We start from the raw sequence: 18,541 nt of genomic DNA on the forward strand, positions 1-18,541 counted from the left end.
TGAGAAAGGGAGTACACAAATTAAAGTATCTACATTTTCTAAAATGTGATCATAAATGAAGGCTATAATCCAATCATTTAAAAATTAAATAATAATCTAACCATAATAGCTAGTATAAAGTGAAGGCTGTCAAACAGTATAGAAGACTACATTACCCATCGTGCGTTTCACCTAGTAGGTGCCATTTACAATACGTTTCAGCACATTCTTCATTTTTAATCATGGGGTATTAGTCTGCCCTTGGCTTATCTAGGTATATTTTCACAGAAGGCAGTGGGATTATTATAGGAAACATTATATATATATTTAATGAATTTATTAGGGGGGTGGGTTGTTGCTCCTTTTACATAGACGCTTTCGGAGATAAAAGAGGAAACAGTCAATGAGCAAACGCCTTGTTTTGGTCTCCGACATGTCTCGTAGAATGTTAACGAGGAGCGTTCTACACACACATTCAGGAAATAACTATTTCTCGGTTAATAATAGCGGATTGCCCGGGTTACGCAAGCAACCTGTCGTGAATAGGTAGCCTACAAGTGAAAACAACGAGGTTCCATCCATGTTGATTTGTTGGGTCGCAGTTCTAGTCGTGTGTCAACATTCTCCTCTGAGGGGGGCCCGTCCGCCCCAGCTCTTCTTCACATAGGGGTCCTTGAGGTGGAGAGCGAATAAATGCAACATTCACGGGCGATTTGGGAGTCAGCACGGCGTGTTGCAAGAGTGTAACCATATAAAGTGTATGTGTATTTTGTTGAACATTTTTGTTGTGGAAAAACAACATTTACAAATAGCTCTCTGTCTAGCTAGTTTTTAATGATAACCAGTAATCTATTCAGCCTTTAGGCACAATTGGGCTGGGGAAAAAGGAACTGTTTAAATGTGAAAAAACATCCCTAGAACTTATAAGCTTTATTGCACTGCATGCATCATTCAATGTCTTTGCTGTGGATCCAGTCTCACGTGTACTCGCTACTCATTACAGCGCGTTATCCCGCTATTTTGCATCCATTGTGCAGAAAGGTGCTGTAAATTATATATTTTATTTTAAAACAGCTCATAATATTCCCATAGTAATCATTGTTCATTATTTGCTCAGTGATCTGCGGTGGTCTTCCCATCTCTCCACCCATAGGCTATGTCAAATTATCCTTGGATTGAATCCTATTGCATATGAAAACGCTATAAGAATGTTTTTTTTTACTAGGGCAGCTCTTTAGTAAAAAAAATTAATCTTAATGAACTTTATCCAATCAGGAGAGCGAATGGAAGTGATGAAACAAAAATAATGGAACAAATTTGGAATTGGAGCACTATAAAAATTGACCTTGAGGAATTGGTTCCCCTGATTGAGTGAAATTAGTGTCCCACCCCAAAATAATTTAAGACCTGGAGAGACAGGGAGTACAGCAACGATTAGGCTACTATTAGTAGAGCTTTAAAGTTGTAATAACAAACTTTTCTTTCTTTTCTTAAAAAAATAAAAAGTATCTATTTGAGAAACATGTCGCTATTTTGTAGTCAGCTATTTTACCATTTTGTTTATCAGGACTAGTTGATGACAGGACACCAGACGCAGCAATGAAGAGAAAACCCAACCATCAATCGCCAAAACGGAGGAGCAAGGCCAGTGCCAGCAGAGAAACCACCTCGACAAATGACACAGCGGGGCCGTCGTCCGAGATCGTCCACGACTCGTCCACAAATCGCAACCGGCGCCTGACTATGTCACAGCACGGCCACAAGCTTCTCAAGTTCCTGCACGAGGACAGGATCCGGCAGAGGTTCTGCGACGTGTCTGTGTCCGTCGGCGGGAGACTCTACGGCGCCCACAAGGTGGTGCTGGCACACGGGAGTAGCTACTTCCACGCTGAACTGTCCAAGAACCCCTCCACGGAGCAAGTGACCCTAGACCATGTGGACGAGTCTGTGTTCCAGCACCTGCTGGGCTTACTGTACACCTCGGAGTGTGTCGTCACACCGGCGGAACTCCCGGCGCTGGCGGAGGCGGCTCGCTTCCTGGACATGATGGATGTGCTGAAGCTACTGGCCGGAGACGGGGGCGCCTGGCGCCCGGTGGCTCTGAAAACTCAGGAGCAAACTGAGGCAAGTGGGGCTCCTGAAGTGGAGATGACCCCAAGCACCAGCACCATCACCACCGCCACGCAAGAACCACCACCTGTAACCACAGAAGCAGCAGCCACAGAGGGCCGAGGTCCGTTGTCGTCGTCGTCGGGTATTCAGTGTTCCCTGTGCAGCCGCAGGTTCTCCTCCAAAAGGTCAGTCCAAAGCCATGTGGCCAAGAGTCACGGTGGCGCACAGCCGCCAGAGGGGAGGAGGAATGAGGGGACGAGTCGGCGGGTGGCCACGACGCAGAGGAGGTCGGCACGCCAGAGGAGAGCACCCGCCAAGTACAAAAGGGACGACACAGAGTACCCCGTCCACAGTGACGACGCAGAGAAGCCAAGCACCCCGTCACCCAGAGAAGAGGAGGAGGAGGAGGAAGCAGGAGGAGCAGCGGTTGTCCAAAAGCGGAAGCCCAAACTAGACGTGACGGAGACGGCCAACCCGACCCTGAGAGACGATGGAGAGGAGGAGGAGGAGGAGGAGGAGGAGGAAGAGGAGGCAGAGCGGGACGTGAATGAGGAAGAGACGGCCGGTCGACAGAAAAGTAGGGCTGGCATGATCAGGAAGTCTTAGTTGGCGATTAATTGTCATTGGAATAGCCTTAAATATACTGTACAAGGAAATGACTGACAATGCCCTGTACCTATAATCAAATTCAATAATGTACTATCACGCAGACAATTAAAAAAATAATATATATATATATATATATGTACATTCAAATAAGAAAAAATCTGTCTATCTATAAGCCCACATCTCGCTGCATCGCAATGTGTTGCGAGGTTCCAGATCTGCAATTTTTGTTATTTTACAGAAGAAGTTAAGCTACAGATGAATGGAAACGATTAAGCAGAATAATTGTGATTATGTCAAATAATTGTGATCATGTGATTATGTTATAATTGTGACAGGCCAACATAAAAGCACCCTGGCAGTGGCAGAGCAGGATGAGCGAGAGGCAGAGGCCAGTGGTCCAGCTGCAGGGAGCTCCAGCCAGGCTGCAGGGTACCCAGAAGGTCTGGCTGCAGGGAGCTCCAGCCAGGCTGCAGGGTACCCAGAAGGTCTGGCTCCACTCATCATCCAAACGGCCAGCAAGAAGACTCTGAAGTGCCCCAAATGTGACAAGACCTTTGACCGTGCAGGTGGGTTAGCACCCCACAGCTGTCTCCCCATCTCCATCCACCTCTTTAGTAAACACAAAATGCATTTCTGGCCGGGAAAACAATTTTATCGAAACAGGAGAGAGACGCCCACAAAGATATGATTTCAGTAGAACTATTTAACACTAAGAAAGATTCAGTTCTGTAGGAATCTATTGATTGTTTATTGATGATTAGCTTGATTATTTTGATGCTTAATTAGTTTAGCTACACACTGTATAAACATTGCTTGTGTGCATATAGGTACCGGTATGTATATGTAGTTATACCTATGTATAACTACAGTTGTACCTATGTCTGCAAACGTGTCCACCAGAGAGTGCTAAAATGCAGCTCAACTGTGTTCATGTCTTGCTTATCTTGATTACTATTTTGTTTGATCCCCTCCCCTAATATGTAGGCCCACTGTGGGTTAGAGCTCATATTGCTAGATTGTTAGGCAGCACCTTACTCTTCACAGAGAAGATGAAGCCGGTGGTGCATCGGTTCTCAAAATCTCAAACCTTTTAATTTCAAGGACTCCCATAACTTCAAGAATGCAAAAAGAGATCCAAGGCACTCCCATAACTTCATTTGGGATAAACACAAGGGTTCCCTTGAGTCAGAGCCGGCTGCAGGATGAAATGACTGAGGGGTCAGTTGAGATTTTTGAGGGGGCACATTTTTATTTCATATTGCGTTTTTAAATCAAACAGGCAGTGGCAGTTCTAGGACTCAGGTGGCACTATGCAAGATTATTTTCGGTGACCCCCCACCAGGGCCGTAGCCAGGCTTCAGAAAATACTGAGGGAATGCTAGTGCTCAATTTCTTTTTTTAAATTTGCGATGAAAATGCTTCAATCTGTTGCACTTTGAGATAAGAATTAAGAGGCTAGAATAGATCTATAAAGAACTATAAATAGTTATTTCCACACATCATATTATATTATTATCATCTTTACTGTGCTATTATATAGAACACAAGTACAAAACAAAACATTGGATAGGGCAGGAGTGGTCAACTTTGATGATGGAGAGGGCCACATTCCTGTATATTTCACACTCACTCCAGAGGGCATATAGTAAAAAAATAGCTGATCTACAAACTCAAAACATGTCGCAGTGTGATGCATTTTGAGCTTGTAGATCTTGAAGCCTACATGGCGAAACGTGTTGTGCAATAAAACAATGAAGCACATCTAACCTCGTCCTGAGTGTCTCTGGAGTGTCCCTTCCTTTTATCAGGGAAGTTTTCTGATGAAATTGTAGTTGATAGAATAATTGCTTAGAATATAAATGCATATTTGCATCATACACAATCAATGGAATACCGGTAGGTTGAAAGGTGTCAGCTAATGACGTATATGTGTGTGTGTGTGTGTGTGTGTGTGTGTGTGAGAACAGGGAAGTATGAAAGTCACACCCGGGTGCACACAGGAGAGAAGCCCTTCCAGTGTGACGTGTGTCTCCAGCGCTACTCCACCAAGTCCAACCTGACGGTGCACAAGAAGAAGCATGCCAGCGACGTCCCCTTCCAAAAGAAGGAGCACAAGTGTCCCTTCTGCAACAAACTCCACGCCAGCAAGAAAACCCTGGCCAAGCATGTCCGCAGGTCAGGCATCTCTCAATGTCCTTTCGCAGTCCCTGTTAAGGCCTATTCATAGTATTTTCTCCAGCTAAATGATTGATAGTCTGGACTTAAATGGACCCTTTCGGGTCAGGAGTCACACTTTTTATGACTGTTGGTAGTAGGGCAATCCACATTGCGGTGGCATAGCAGCAGAACAAATTGAACCCCTTGTTTGAGCTGAATTTGGGTTGAATGTGATTTGTGGCGCTCCCTCTGGTGTTGTGCCTGTGCACGTCTTTAACATTGAGTAGTTTGACAGGTATACATACATAGGTATGTATATATATAAACTTTATTACAGGCTCATGGCCCACAGGGTAAAAACATACAATACATACAATACATAAAACAAGGTAAAAAAAAAAAAAAAAAAAAGTTATCCAGCCCCTCAGGGAACAAATCAAAAGAGGCACTCGTGCCAGCGTCCTCTGATGGTGGATGTGAACCTGACAGAGCTACAGAGAGGGTCTGTCATCAGCCGTATTAATCCATTCAAGGAGCGGTCCAGTCTACACATGAATTTGTAGGTAAGGTTCCTCAAGAGGGCCATGAAGGTGGTGAGTCCTAGTGTACAGAATAGTGCACTAGCTCTAGTGCTCCTGGGTTTCTTGAGTAGAATGCGCAGACAGTCATTGTAGGCTACTTGCAGCTTGCGCAAGCTCTCCTTTTTAAAGTTCACCCACAATGGGGCAGTATAGAGGGGGGTGCAGTACGCTCTAAACAGGTTAACCTTAACATCAGTTGTACAGTGGTGAAATTTGCGAACCAGCATGTTTGCTTGCACATAAAGCATTCTCCTCTGTCTATACATGTCTTCATCATCATCTAGTGTATCTGTGATGATGTGACCAAGATATTTAGCACTTTTAGCTACATTTACAGTCTGACCAGACAGGTAAAAATGTGGGAACCTGAGCTCCGAGTCATCCTTCGTTCTACATATCAGGACCATGCTCTTCTTAGCATTATACTTAATATTAAAGTCCAGCCCATAATTAGAGCAGATATTGAGCAGATGTTGGAGTCCGCTGCTACTAGGGGATATTAAGCTCAGGTCGTCCGCGTACATAAAGTGGTTAATTAGAGTATCACCAATCATACACCCAGTATTGCACTCTTCTAGCTGCTTTGATAGGCCGTCCATATATAAATTAAAGAGGGCTGGGGATAAAATCCCCCCCTGTCTGACGCCATTGCCCACCCGAAAGGGGGCAGATAGGGTGTTGCCCCATTTGACCTGCATTTGCTGGTTGGCATACCAGTAGACCAATATACGTATTAAATTACTGGGCACACCCCTAAGCTTGAGCTTATTAAAAAGCTTATAATGATGAATAAGATCAAAAGCACGGGGAGCATCAATAAGACCAACAAACATAGTAGAACCCTGCTTTCTATATGTCTCTACTGCTTCTTTGAGAGCATATATACACATATCAGTACTATGTTTAGGCTTGAAGCCAAACTGATTGTCAGTGGTGGTTATATACATACTTAATCTGTCCAGAAGTAGTTTTTCTAATACTTTGGACAAAATGCTTGCAAGCGCTATAGGCCGGTAGTTATCAATACTACCAACTTTCCCTGACTTGTCTTTTATCACAGGGACTAGAACAACAGACAACATGGAGTCAGGTAAAGTACCATGGGTCATCAAACCAGAGAAACAAATAGAAAGCAGCACAGCCAATCTAGGACCAGCTAGCTTTAGGTGCTCAGCAGTGATATTATCTAGGCCACTGGCCTTTCTCTCAGACAGTTGCGCTATTGAATTAAAAACCTCATGGGTGTTAAAAACAGTGATTTCATTTTCATCTTCTATTTTTCCCACATGGAAAGGCTCACTTTTGACACTATTAAACAGGGAAGCATAATGCTGCCTCCAGAGTTCAGCGATGCCCACAGGATCAGTTACCCCCTCTATATTACATGGGAGTGCTACTTGAGCCCTGTTTAGGGACTTGACTTCTTTCCAAAAGTTAGTAAAATCATTATTAAGCAGATTGTCAGCCATAGAATGTGCACTCATGGCCTGCTCTTGCTTACTTATAAACCTTAATGCATATTTGTACTTGGCATTGGTTCTCTTTTTATGTTCTAGGACAGGTCCCAGTCTGGGCCTGCCAGCTATAACCCAGGCTCTATGGGCATCGTTGGCCTCAGCATGGTGGCTAGCTACATATTTATTCCACCCAGGCTTGGCCTTTTTAGGGCGTGAGAATAAAGACCTACTAGCATTCTGCAGGGCACTCACTATGTCATTGTACATGAGACAAAGGCTTTCCCCATGGGCTGGGTCCTCACAATTTACATTGGTGCAACAAATTGCATTCATGGGTAGATGCATATTAGACAATAATTCATTAGAGTAAAGAGAATATTTGAGGACATCATTTTCAGAGAGTTTGCCCCAATTTATTTTAGCCTCTTTTTCTTCATTAACCTTAGTGAGAGTTGGCACATTTTCAACATTTAAAACCATGGCAACAGGTATGTGGTCAGTCGTAGCTAACCCATAACGTATCTCCATATTAACTAACGTGGCGTGTGCATCAACAGTGGATATCACGTGATCGAGCCAAGAAGTGGTGTTCCATGCTTCGCTAATATAAGTAAAGCTTGACTCAGGCAAGAGCAGTTTGCTTGATATTACTAGGTTGGCTTCATTTGTGAATTTCTCCATATTCTTAGCAAATAAAGACTTGTTGTCTGACAGGTCAGCATTATAATCACCCAGCACATAGATACATGACGAACGTGCTATGAATACAATGCTATGAATGGTATCAATGTCCTGGGGGTTTGTAGGCTGACCCAAGTCAAACTGGGTGTCCTTGAAATAAAGAAAAAGGTTGAGAGAATCATTGCTACACAACAGCCCTGTTTAACGTTGCCCAATTACCTCTCAAAACGGCATTGACATTTATTTATTTTTGCCAGGTTCCATCCAGACCACATCCAGGAGTTTCTTACCATGAGGAAGAAGAAGAGTGAAGGCTGGAAGTGTGCTGTAAGACTGCTTTCAATCGAGACTGTACAATGGAGTTGGTTTCACACATTCATGTTTTATTGCTCTTTGTCAGCGGCATGAGGCTTTGTTTTGACTTTTAGTCATTTGCAAAGCCTAGTCATTGGCCTCCCTGTTTTTAATCAACATAAAACAATATATATTATATGATAAAATATAATCATATATAGTAAAATGATCTGATCTACAACCTTACAACATGTCACGATGCGCCACATCATGAGCTTGTGGATTGACTATTTTCGGTATTTGCCGTACGACGCAAAACTGCACTATATACTGTGGGGCTTAATTGGTTAATTCCCTGTTCTGTTCATCTTCTCTTCCCAGATATGTCTTAAGACCTTCACACGCAGGCCTCATTTGGAGGAACACATGATTCTGCACAGCCAAGACCGGCCCTTCAAATGTACTTTCTGTGACGAATACTTCAAGTCCAGGTTTGCCAGGCTGAAGCACCAAGAGAAGTACCATTTAGGTGAGTCAGTGGAACTGCTGCGACTTAATTTAGTTTTGTTGGTTGATTAGAGATATATATTGTTGTCTGTTCTGTCGGGTTTCTTTTTGGCTGGTGACTATTAGTTAGTTAGTTAGTTAGTTAGTTGCTGCGAGAACATCAGGTTCTTGAGCTCTGCAGTGTTGTCAGCCAAGCTGTCTACAAAGGTGGTACGCTTCTTTCCCCTCCTGGGTTCCTATGGGAACCTGGGTTGGCTCCAATGGACCATATGCAGACCGCGGCCATCTTACCATAGAAGTTAATAACAAGGTGCAACTTCCCATTGGCAGCCCATTCATCCAGACAGAAAAGTCCTGTCTGACTGGGTACGTTTACATGAGGACTGAAACACCCTCTAAATTCAGAATATAAGTAAAATCCTATTAAACGTTGTGATGTAAACACCTACAAAAACTTAAATCCGAATGAAAATGCTGAATGCAATTTAAAAACCATTCCGATGTCACTGGCCGGATTGTTTTCCGACGTTGAATGCGATTGAAATAAAATCGGTCTCATGTATATGCTCATTTCCAAGGCGCTCCAACTCCAAGGCGAGGAGTTTGCACATAGAGAGCGTTATTTCGTGCATTTTGCAGATCCGAAATCCACAAAAAAAAACGTGGAGCAGCAGCAGTGATGATGATCCCCCTGATCTGTGAATGTTCAAAGATCCAACCGTCCCGAGTTGATGATCACTCTGATAGAGATGGGTGGGGGGTGACGTGCAGTAATGGCCGTGGGGTCGGGGGTCGAACCCGCGGCACACTGCCAGACTGGGCTGAGCCACGGCCCAGGCCACACTGATAATTCATTTGATATAGGCTAGCCTATGTGTCGCAGAGTGTCGCAGTCCCACCCCCTACCAAGGCCCAGGAAATGATTCCCAGTTCATTTTCCAAAACGATTTTTTAAGACCTTTTAAGCCTCGTACAAAGCCAACTCTTGTCGTGACAAATCATGACAACAAACAAAAAACTTGGGCCGAACAAATAATTAGAAAGAAGAAAAAAATGGCAGGTTACAACACTTTTTTTGTTGTTTTTCTTCTTTGTAATTATTTGTTTGGTCCAAAATATTGTGTTTCTTGTCACAACTCCAGTTGGCTTTGTCCGCGGCGTAACCCTCTTTAAATTAATACTTTTTGAAATGTCTATGGGAAAAATGCATTGGGAATCATTTCCTGGGCCTGGCGTCGTCATGAAAGGGGGCGGGACTGCGATGCTATTGCTAGTATTATGTATCTGGATTGCTAATTCATGCTACTGCAGGCTACAGTGCATCGGGGGACTTACAGAAAGACAGTGGAGTAGAGAGAGGACGCAATGCCGTCAGCCCGCTGTTCAGTGATCACACTTGTCTATTCCAAGTTGCAACCAAAACGTCATGAAACATAACGGCGTTGCAGTTTAATTGCATTGATGAGCAGCTGCAATCAATCTAGTATTAAACACCCAATTTATTCTCTGGTAGCCTACAGTACTTTGCCCGGAATATATTATACCATGCCATGATGATGATGCGGCGATGGTGTATCGTGCAGATAAGCTATACATTATGCTTCATGCGATGTACAAGACCACAGATGGGACACGTTGTCAGCCTGTAGATCAGCTCTTAACCCATTCTGACCTGAGATCAGATTCATACGAGGTTTCCGCTGGACACACACTGGTCTGATGAACCCATTCTGACCTGAGATCAGATTCAAAAAATGTCAGTCGCTCTTCGATTTTTCAAAAATAGCAGACCTACAAGCTCATATCGCGCCACTCGGTGGCGCGATATGAGCTTGTAGATCTGCTATTTTTAAATAGCTAAAGCATAACATGATGCTGACACCAAAATGGGTGCCCGTTCAGAATGGGTTAATTACACAATGTATGTGTAATGTAATGTAATGTAATGTATGATCCCCCCCACCCCCCTCTGTTTACATTGTTGGTATTGGACGTTTGCTTGAGTACTTTGACCCTGGATCTGTGGGCTCATTTCCAGGTCCGTTCCCCTGTGAGATCTGTGGCCGGCAGTTCAATGACACGGGCAACAGAAAGAGGCATGTAGAGTGCACACATGGAGGCAAAAGAAAATGGACCTGCTTCATCTGTGGGAAATCTGTAAGGGAAAGGTAAGCGTGGGATGGGAATCACTTGTCCCACAATCACAGCATAAGCACACCATATTGCTTCATTTAAACATTTAAACACATCCATTTTCAACCTATCTTCATATAACCGGTCCCAATGTTGGGTGTAACAGCGTTAAAAATAGCGGCGTTAGTAACCTAATGAGTTAGTTTGCAAATAGAGTCATCCGTTAAGACCTATATTTCCATGTTGTTTTTCTGTTGCAACAACCCACAAAGGAAAAACACATTTTGCGCTGTTTCCTCTGTCATGGAGAAGTGACAGGCTGCCTGCGAGCACGCAGTTTTACACGGACATCTGTGACCCATTATCCAGGGGCCCAGTCAGTAGTGCTGTCGCCTCACAGCTAGAAGGTCCTGGGTTCGATTCCCGCTGGGGACGCTGTGGGCGCTGGGGGCGTGTTCCCTCCTCCGCGTCATCAGTGCCCATACCCGAGGTGGGGTTGGCGAAAGGGCCTTTCTGTGTGGAGTTTGCATGTTCTCCCCGTGTCCCCTAGGGTAGGTACCCTCACAAAAACATGCAGTAATCCTGGTCTCTAAAACTACCTCCCTCTGGCCAGCCAGGGTCCCTGATGGATGGGAAAGGAACTGGTTGGAATAACGTGTTCCTTCCACGCGCTACGTCCGGCCAGGGAAATTCCCCCCTGTCAGGTGAAAAAAAGCAGCTTGGACTCCTCATGCATAGAAGGAGGCATGAGGTTAGTCCGCTGTGACTGATTTTTATATTATTATAGTCCGATTCGCCATTCTATTCACAACGTTTTGTAACCATAATCAAACCACAGAGTATAAAACCAGCCATTAAAACACCAAACAGACATGGTCACTGGGTTAACCTGAGACCTCATTCACCACACTGATATCCAACACGGCTCTTTAGTACAGATTTCTTTATCTAATCTCTCGCCAAGATAATTGTCATCGTCATCATCAACAGCTTCAGTGGAATAGATTATACGTTTCTGGAACTCTACTAAAACCTTTTTTCTTTCATATAACCTTTTCCCCACATCACTGTTAGACCACTGCCTTTGGTTTTTGCAACACTTAACGGTCTTTGTATTGAGGGGGTTATGCACTGCAAACCTACTATAATATCCCCCATTAATAGTTGTCCACGGACTGTTCTTGCTGACATAGTCTGATCATGTCCTGCATTGATATTCTTCAGAGGAACTTATTTTTCCTTCTTACATATCACACTAATCCATGAGTCATTGAATGTACACTTTCAACCACAATGTCTATTTACTGATGTCTTTCCATAGATCACGTTTAGTAACTGTTCCTACTGAAACACTAGCCAGTCGAACAACCTTTGTGTCTGAAGCTCCTGCTATCTGTGCTCCAATAACACTCTTTCATAGACACATTTCCTCTCTTCTTGATTCAAAATGGATAGTAATGTAAACGCTTAATTGTATCGTGCAGTATGCCTGTATGGAAGCAGATGCATTTGTTGTGTTTTTGCACTAATTTATTCAAGTTCTTCCTTTACTTGGGCACCAAGATTTTATGTTTACGTTTTTGTCCGACTCCTACTAAGGTCAAAGTGAATGGCAGTTTAAGTTGGAAACTAAAGCATGAGTTGCAGTGAAAGGGCAGATGCATAATAAATATAATTTCCAATTTCCATTTCCATAGGACAACACTGAGGGAGCACTTGCGGATACACAGTGGTGAGAAGCCACACCTGTGCAGTATTTGTGGACAGAGCTTTCGCCATGGCAGCTCCTATAGGTGGGTTGAAAATTGTGGATTGCCTGAATTCAGTAGTCATTAGCAGCTCGACAGGGCAGACATACAGATATGAGTAGAGACAAATATGTCTAAGCTTCAAAAATAAAATAATTACAAAAAATATATATAATATAAACGGTAGTAATCGGGGCGGCAGTGACTCAGGGGTAGAGTGGCCGGTGGAGCGGTGGAACGGCCGGCAGTTCGAACCCGGGCTCCCCCAGAGTTGGTGTCGAAGTGTTCTCGAGCAAGACTCTGAACACCTATAATTGCTCCCAATGTGCAGGTGTCCTTGCATGGTTTCCTCCGCCAATCTATGTAAAGCACTTTGGATAAAAGCGCTATATAAATGCACCATTTACCATTTTATGTACAGGGAGGGAGTAAAAATAAGGTACCAACAACCAAAGGAGATTTAGGGTCTTGCCTGGGCCTGAACAGCCCATGATTTGCATGGTGTATGAGATATCGTAAATGGGTGTCTGTCTGTCTGCCTAATATGGTGTAATCATGAATATCAGTCCTTTAACCCATTCTGACCGGGCACCCATTTTGGTGTCGGCATCACGTTATGCTTTAGCTATTGAAAAATAGCAGATCTACAAGCTCATATCGCGCCACCGAGTGGCGCGATACGAGCTTGTAGGTCTGCTATTTTTTTGAAAAATCGAAGAGCGACTGACATCTTTTAGAATCTGATCTCAGGTCAGAATGGGTTCATCAGGACCAGTGTGTGTCCGGCGGAAACCTTGTATGAATCTGATCTCAGGTCAGAATGGGTTAATCATACTGTAAACACGTTTTCTCTTTCCGTTCCGACAGGCTCCATCTACGAGTCCACCACGATGACAAACGCTACGAGTGTGACGAGTGTGGAAAAACCTTCATTCGCCATGATCACCTGACCAAACATCAGAAAATACACTCTGGTAACAGCCTTGTTGTTGCATAATTAATTACACTGAGGAGAAACCACTTTGTTGTTGCACAATTACACTGAGGAGAAACCACTTCGCTGTTGCATGATTACACTGAGTGAAACGGGTCATGTTTCATTGGATGTTTTTATACGTGCAGGGGAGAAAGCGCACCAGTGTGAAGAGTGTGGAAAGTGCTTCAGGCGCCACGATCATCTGACTGTGCACTACAAGAGTGTTCACTTGGGGGAGAAAGTGTGGCAGAAGTATGTTTTCATATAAGCCAAGGCTTTATCTACCATTTATTAAATAAACATCCCTTTTCTCTGTGGTTCTCTTAATTTCAAGGACCCGTAAGGGTCATTTTGTTTCCATTCGTACACTCAGAGTTACAGTCGTGTACAGTCGTCTAAGCTTACAATGCGTTGCGAGTACTTTTTCCACCTGCTTATTTGCTACTATGCACTAACAATCTGATCTGGTATTTAAATGTACTGTATATCCTGAATTTGAGCAAATGTCAACTGTGTCTGCAGGTATAAAACGGCCGTGCATCAGTGTGAGGTTTGCAAGAAAGAATTCAAAGGAAAGTCCAGTTTGGAAATGCACTTCAGGACCCACTCTGGTAAAACTAATATACACCATTAAAATAGTTCTATTGATTTGTGTAGAGGTATAGTGTATTAGTGTTGCTGCCGTTTAGAAGCCTTGTATCTCCATATTTCAACTTATTTTTAAATTAATGTGACACATCGTCATACAAGAGTGTCACACAGAAGACACAAGATCTACAATGTTAGCTTTTAGATAGAGAGTTTGTAGATTGTCGACTAATAACTAATAATTTCCTCTTTGATTATAAATGATATTGGAACACACATTAGCATGAGAGGTTTATTCTGTTTGGTTTCCTTTTAAAGGAGAGAAACCCTACAAATGTACAGAGTGCCAGCAGACGTTCCGCATCAAGAAGACCCTGACCAAACACATGGTCATTCACTCGGACGCGCGCCCCTTCAACTGTCCCCACTGCAGTGCCACCTTTAAAAGGTATGTATCTGTATGTAACCTTGATTTAACCAAGAGACTCACATTCACGTTCGAGACCTCGCATGTGTGAACTGGCCGAGACGAGACCAAAACACCTTAACCCATTCTGACCTGAGATCAGATTCATATATACGAGGTTTCCGCCGGACACACACTGGTCTGATGAACCCATTCTGACCTGAGATCAGATTCTAAAAATGTCAGTCGTTCTTAGATTTTTCAAAAAAAAGCAGACCTACAAGCTCGTATCGCGCCACTCGGTGGCGCGATATGAGCTTGTAGATCTGCTATTTTTCAATAGCTAAAGCATAACATGATGCCGACACCAAAATGGGTGCCCGGTCAGAATGGGTTAAAAACAACAAAACACGGGACACGATAATAACAGAAATGTGCAACAAATACAGTGAGTATGAGATAAAATACAAATACAAACATTGAGCCTAAAGTTAAAAAAAATAGCAAAAGTAAAAAAAAAAAAAAAAGGTAAAGCTTTATGCCCGACAACTAAATAACTAGAATAAAATGGCCTGTAACTCGGCTTACATTTTTATGTTTTAAAGGAAAGACAAGCTGAAGTACCACATGGACCACGTGCACAGTGCCAAGTTCACTGAGCAGCAGCAGCAGCCTCTTGGGGGGCTCGACGAGGACAAAATGGTGTCTCTGCCTTATAAGGAAACGTCAAAGGCATACCGGGCAGAAGCCAAGCCAGTCGTTCCCAGCGCGGCCACCACCACCGCGGCAAAACTCTGCGTGCCTGTGACCCTGGTGCCTGTGCAGATGGCAGGAGTCGCAGCCGGGCAGGGTGACCTGAGCCACAGGGTCCCTCTGTCCTCCTCCTCGAGGTTATTATTATAGCTAGTGCATTCATTTGTTGTTATAAATTTTTTTGGTTTGGTTCTGACTTTTCATGTATCATTTCAGTTTAGTTGTAAGTTGTTTTGTTGTTTTATTTTAAGTGGGTTTGGAAGTTTAGTTTTTATTTTTGTGAAAAGGCTCTGTTTTAGTATAGTTACAGTAGTATTTATTTTAGTGTTTTTTATTATATATAATATAATATGGGGTGGACAGGGCTAAGATTTTTTTTAAAGCTCAAGAAGATTGTGAAAATAACAGATCTGCAAGCAACATGTTACAATGCGATGCATTGTGTGAGCTTGTAGACTTTTCACAACAGGGCTTATAACTGGCAAAACCAAAAAATATATATTTCATTTCCACCTATGGGTTTTATGTGAAAGGCTAAAACTAAGTACATTTTCTCTCAGATTTGAGTAGTTTTTGCTAGTTTTGTTAACAATACAGTTGCAGTTAGTTATCGTTTTCTTTTTTTTTTTCTTCAGTTAACTAAAATGTTTTGTGAATTCTAGTTATAGTTTTTTCTATACTATACTACTAGCCCATTCTGAACGGGGACCCATTTTGGTGTCAGCATTCATGTCGTGCTTTAGCTATTTAAAAATAGCAGATCTACAAGCTCATAGCGCGCCACCGAGTGGCGCGCTACGAGCTTGTAGGTCTGCTATTTTTGAAAAATCGAAGAACGACTGTGACATTTTTAGAATCTGATCTCAGGTCAGAATGGGTTCATCAGACCAGTGTGTGTCCAGCGGAAACCTGGTATGAATCTGATCTCAGGTCAGAATGGGCTAGTATAGATGACTATAGTAACCATGGCTCTCCTCCAAAACCACCCAGTGTGCTGACCATGCAGGGCCAAGGACAGCAGCAGCAGCAGCAGACAGCAACACCTAGCAGCTACCAGGCTGCAACAGACCTGGCCTTCCTGGAGAAGTACACCCTGACTCCCCAGCCCACCAACATCGTCCACCCAGTCAGACCCGACCAGATGCTGGACCCCAGGGAACCATCCTACCTGGGGGCATTACTGGGCCTGGAACCCGGCTCCTCTGTGCAGAACATCTCCAACCCTGAACCCACTCACTGACGTCCTTAGTCAAACCAAGTGGAATGGAAACACGTTTCCATGTGTCGGTAACGTGAACAACATTTTTCTTTTACGCCATATGTTTTATTTATACCCATGGTAGGTATGCCGAGCACGACTGCTCTTTTTCAGAAACGTCCTGCAGTGCCTTGCTCAAGGGCGCTTCAGAGGTGTTGAGGGAGGGGTGAGCAGCCAGTGACCATTCACTTCCCCACTCCTGCTGGTCTGAGGGATTGAAACAAGAACCTTTCAGTCCTCTTAAACTTTAGGCTTTGTTTTTTGTGTATATGTTTTTGTAGGCTATTAAAGGCTAAAATTAACATATCACAAATGAATGAATGCAAATACATATATACAACATATATATCGTTGCTGGCAGGCAGAAACCTCTTATATCTCCATATTTTAACAACGCATGTTAAGCTTGTCGATCTGCTACTTTTGTTATTTTTGAATATCCTGAAAAGAAACTGTTTTGGACATACGATATGAGGTTTCCACCCAACATAGACGATATATTAAATTGATTTTTTTCCCCAGCCCATTTGAGGGTTAAAAAGAAAATATGCAAGAATTCAGCAGCACTTTTCGATGTCTAAGGAACTGCATGAAAAAACTGTATTGAAAGAAGGTCAATAATTTCATAGCAGCTCTCATGAAGATGTATTGATGAGACCAGACATTCCACCCCTCCAGTATGTATGAAATGAGTGAATACAATCAATACATAAACTCCAGGAAATCACTCAAGTTATTGCAATGTAGCCTAATGTAATTATAATGTAATAATAATGAAGGAGAGAAAATAAATCTGTTAAATTTGACATTGGCTTTAGCTTTTTATAAGTGGGGATTGTATAAATATTTAATTTATTAAAAATAGTAATTGGTTTTAGCTTTTTATAAGTGGTGATTGTATAAATACTTAATTTATTAAAAATAGTAATAACAGATGAATCTTATGTTTGAGGCCTTAAAATGTAATGTAGAATTGTGTACTGTCCAGTGCTGTGTGAATCAAAAAGGTTGTTGGTTTTGTACCTGACCTTATGCATTGTTTTCATATGACAAAGGTTGATTTTATACCTTCATGAATTACATGTATTTTGTACAGTTTCATTCAATTGTAATGATATAAAATCAATAACCTACTACACACAGTAAAACTATTTAACATTTCTGTTTCATCTGAAGATATTTATCTAAATGGTTTGCAGGGGTGTGGAACAAAAGCCCTCTACCTGGCTGCTTTGCACAACATTACTCGAGCTTCAGCCAGGTGAATTTAATCATCACCAATCCGTACAAAGTTACTGGTTAAACGGGTACCGGTATTCAGCCATGTTCGTCAAGTTACATTGGCCACCTGTAGAGGACTGGGACCCTACAGATTCAGTAATCTCTTGGAACTGTTTTGAAAGCAATGTAAGTGATGTAATCTTGTATCTTTAAAAATGAAAAATAAAGACATTCAAGTAAAGACAAGTCTATGTAAATGGCTTTGGATGCCAGGGTTCAAGTATTTGTTTATGGACCCCCTGGGGAGCAGTATTGCTTTTGTCCGGTTAGGGGCTGTGTCCACAGGCCGCTCACACGCAGCGTTAATTTACAAACGGTCACACCCGCAACGCTCAAACCGACCAATTGTTGATGTGCTCGAATGTCTTGTCATCTCGGTCAGCGTTATTAGCACAAATAGCTTAGCTCTAACGTAAACATAACATAGACCTCTCATGGTTGTGGTAATAATTCAACATCAGGTCGTAAGATTGAGCGAGACAGCCAGGAGGAGAGAAAAGAGCAGCACTCCTCTCCAAAAGGTGAATGGCAGGCGCTGGCAGCTCTCTCTGGACATAGCCCTTAGTGGGTCTGTCTTTTAACACTTCCAGGAAAGGTGAAAAGTGGTCCCTAGCATTGCAGGTGAAGGCCAACTGTGGCCTCGTGTCTGTGTTTGAAGTAAACTAAACAATGAGTGAGGAGCATGCAATGATGTTGTGCAGACTTTTATTCTTTTAAACTAAACTGTCATTTTGTGTCCATCTGCAACAAACTGGATTGCGCAACCTATTGTTTTGTTTAATTTGGGTAAGGTCACAACTTGTCAAAACATAATAGACTGAAGATCATTTTGGGGGGTCAAAGTCATTAATGGTCTAAATATTTTCCAAATTGTAATTGTAAATCCAAAACAGTTAAAGATAGACATGACAGGAAAACAAGCATTATAGTCTTTGCCACAATTTATATAAAAACATTCAAATACGTTATGTTGTTATATACATTTTTATTTTTATTTAGCTGTATATTTTATTTCCACTTC

General features: G+C 42.7%; 1 protein-coding gene across 3 annotated transcripts; it reads left to right on the forward strand.

The window, feature by feature from the left end:
* Nucleotides 1–425: 425 nt before the first annotated feature.
* Nucleotides 426–17,679, forward strand: zbtb41 (zinc finger and BTB domain containing 41). Of its 3 annotated transcripts, none has more exons than XM_083781459.1 (15): nt 426–750; nt 1,563–2,668; nt 3,036–3,266; nt 4,668–4,875; nt 7,834–7,903; nt 8,252–8,399; nt 10,416–10,545; nt 11,931–11,969; nt 12,208–12,303; nt 13,126–13,232; nt 13,381–13,486; nt 13,757–13,845; nt 14,141–14,270; nt 14,834–15,118; nt 15,972–17,679. In XM_083781459.1, exons 1-15 carry the CDS (start codon nt 740–742, stop codon nt 16,219–16,221), a joined length of 3,006 nt encoding a protein of 1,001 aa, XP_083637585.1. In that variant the 5' UTR covers nt 426–739; the 3' UTR covers nt 16,222–17,679. The 3 variants fall into 3 exon arrangements, with proteins under 3 accessions (XP_083637585.1, XP_083637586.1, XP_083637587.1); XM_083781460.1 differs by having other exon boundaries at nt 426–737; nt 1,547–2,668; XM_083781461.1 differs by lacking the exon at nt 11,931–11,969.
* The last annotated feature ends 862 nt before the right edge of the window (nt 17,680–18,541 follow it).

Source organism: Protomyctophum parallelum, assembly GCF_964188405.1.
Source record: "Protomyctophum parallelum genome assembly, chromosome: 14".
Classification (NCBI taxonomy): domain Eukaryota; kingdom Metazoa; phylum Chordata; class Actinopteri; order Myctophiformes; family Myctophidae; genus Protomyctophum; species Protomyctophum parallelum.

Excerpts from the sequence above, each read along its gene's own strand:
- zbtb41 (XM_083781459.1), top strand. Across the intron at positions 7,904-8,251 it reads GTGAAGGCTGGAAGTGTGCT|ATATGTCTTAAGACCTTCAC; the intron begins GTAAGACTGCTT and ends TTCTCTTCCCAG. Across the intron at positions 10,546-11,930 it reads GGGAAATCTGTAAGGGAAAG|ACACATTTCCTCTCTTCTTG; the intron begins GTAAGCGTGGGA and ends ACTCTTTCATAG.